The following is a 2,599-nucleotide window of genomic DNA, read 5'->3' as shown; positions in this document are numbered from 1 at the left end:
CGAGTCCGCTGAGAATTATAATAAATGTAGCTAGCCTCTGTCGAACCGGCATAGCTTGAGTAGTGATGATAATGGCGAGGGCAATCCCAAAGAGACAAACAAATAGTACATTTGCATTTTAACCAACCATCATCATTCCTAGATTACTAGTTCCTATCTCACCCCACCGCCTAGGTTATGACGTGCTTTTAATTTTGGCTCACGTTCTCTCGCTTCACTTGCCCTGGCTTACGCTTACACGGGTTGTAGAGACGGAAAGAGACTCCGCTGTGCTCTCACTAGTTTTTTCAGAAGGTTCCTGGAAAATAACTGATGTAAGTTTGGTATTTTGCGACTTAGACTGCCACTGATAACAATACATCACAGCACCGGGATGGCCATTCCATCTCCTCTCTGGTCGCTTCCTGCGCTGTAAATCAATTGCCCATCGTCGTGGTGACAGCGAATAATCTGTCCCCTACCGAACATGCCTCTCTCCCATCCGCTCAGTACCTTTACTTGGTGACCGAGACGCTTCAGGCCCTCGACAGCCTCGTCGCTGATTCCTTCCTCTATATAGACACTGCGATCTACAGGTTTTCCTAGCTCCGGAGAACCAGCAGCAATACAAATCCTCGGGGCGTCCAATGCCGCCTGCGGGTGATAGTTGAATGCAAGCATGTTGAGTAGCACCTGAACATGACCCTGGGGCTGCATAAAGCCACCCATGACACCATATACTGAGTGTAGAGATCCATCAGAGACGTTGGTGATCATGGCAGGAATAATGGTATGGTAAGGCCGTTTCCGCGGAGCCAGAGCATTTGGATGGCCCGGCACAAGAGAGAAATTGGCTCCTCGGTTTTGCAACGTAAACCCACAACCCTTGGGGATGATGCCCGAGCCAAATCCGGCGTAGTTACTATTGATAAATGAGATGCCGTTACCCTCCTTATCTGTCACTGCAAAGTAGACAGTATCGCAATGGTTGTGGGCTGGGCTGCCGTGGTCAAGGATATCAGTCGCCTTATCCGGATTGAACAGTTTTGCCCTCTCGGCCAAGTAGGCTGGGGAGATAAGTTCGCTGGTCGGTACCTTCTCGACATCGGGGTCCGTGACCCACCAAGAGGCATCAGCGAACGCTATACGCAGACTTTCGATAATTGCATGGAGATATTCAGCAGAGTTATGCTGGTCCTCCGTGAACTTCGGAATCTTGCCCATTTTCTCAAGTTCCTCAAGGATTCCCAACGCCATGAGAGCAACGATTCCCTGTCCATTTGGTGGGTGCTCCCAAATCTCCACTCCTTGGTTGTCTTCACCATCCGTTCCTGCACCCTGCTTCTCAGCAATGCTCTGTCCGATGAACTTAAGGGAGATTGCCTCCGTCTCCTGGGTCCCAGTTTCGGCATGATATTTCAGATCATCTAGAGTAAGGTAGCCTCCCAGATCTTGCACAACTCTCACTAGCTCCTCTGCAACTCGCCCTTCATAAAATCCCTTCTTGCCATTTGCTGCAAGCGATCGGAAGGTCTGGGCCAGCGTAGGGTTTTTCAAGATTTCACCAGGAAGAGGGGCTCTGACCCCATCTTTAGCCTCCTGGTCTGGCTTGAGCATCTCATGTGAATTCGGAGATGCCTCTCGAAGGAGATCTTCACCTTCTCGCCACTGTCATTTATTGGCCATCAGTCCATATTCTGCGATAATATGGCATTCCCTGTCTCGGGTGACAAAGTTCAGTGACCAAAGAAGTCTTTCACTTACAAAAAAGGACGATAATTCGGATACAGGAAAACCATTCTCGCCAAGTTCAATAGCTGGAAGTAAGATCTGCTCCAAAGACAGTTTACCACTTCCAAATTTCTCTATGGTGTCAACCCACCCTGCAGCTGCGCCGGGAGTCGTCACCGCATGAACGCTCTTCATAGGAATGGTTCCAGCATCATTTAGGCCGACGTTCAGGTCACTCCGAATTTTCTCTAGCGTAACATTTGCAGGGTACCGCCCAGATCCATTTAGGGAGTGAACTTTTTTCGTTTTGGCCTCATAGAAGAGACAGAACATATCACCTCCAATACCCGTCGATGAGGGTTCGGTGACGTTCAATGCAGCGGCTATCGGTCATAATATATCAGCTTCTTTTCATTAGACCGATGAGATTAATATTACGTACCCACAGCTACGGCAGCATCCTTAGTTGGCCGTTAGCATGCTCCAGACGGAAGAAGAATTGAGTATAAAAACGTACTGCAGCATTTCCTCCCTGTTGCAGAATTCTTTGGCCCGCAGCAGCTGCCAAAGGCTGGGTACATGTTACGATTCCATTTGTGCTATGCACAGTACTTCTCCGACTCTTGAATGGGACGAAGTCGTGGTTCAGTCTAGAGTAGATGGCTTTCGAGTTGAGGGGCATTTTGGATTGAACTAATTGCTTCTGCGGTCGTCGTGAAACGAGGTCTTACCCATAGAAAGGATACACAGCGCGAAAGGGAAAGCAGCTCGTGTTGCTTTAGTACGGTCGAGGGGCCCTCGGCCGAGATATAAGTTATAGGCTTCCCCATATTAGTAGTTTCCTTTACCCCGCCGGCCTGTCCTCGGAAAGCACCGTATAGTTGGAGTC

At 49.2% G+C, this 2,599-nt stretch overlaps 1 protein-coding gene across 1 annotated transcript; it reads right to left on the bottom strand.

Moving 5' to 3' along the window:
* Positions 1–360: 360 nt before the first annotated feature.
* Positions 361–2,392, bottom strand: ANOM_011565 (gamma-glutamyltransferase family protein; the record flags this gene model as incomplete). The annotated part of the gene is made up of 4 exons (XM_015556821.1): positions 361–1,647; positions 1,744–2,093; positions 2,153–2,171; positions 2,228–2,392. 4 exons carry the CDS (start codon positions 2,390–2,392, stop codon positions 361–363), a joined length of 1,821 nt encoding a protein of 606 aa, XP_015401056.1.
* Between the last annotated feature and the right edge of the window lie 207 nt (positions 2,393–2,599).

This window comes from Aspergillus nomiae, assembly GCF_001204775.2.
Source record: "Aspergillus nomiae NRRL 13137 chromosome Unknown contig00686, whole genome shotgun sequence".
In the NCBI taxonomy this organism is placed as follows: Eukaryota; Fungi; Ascomycota; class Eurotiomycetes; order Eurotiales; family Aspergillaceae; genus Aspergillus; species Aspergillus nomiae.
Note: the sequence above shows the minus strand (reverse complement) of the source record. Positions and strands in the feature narration are given on the sequence as shown.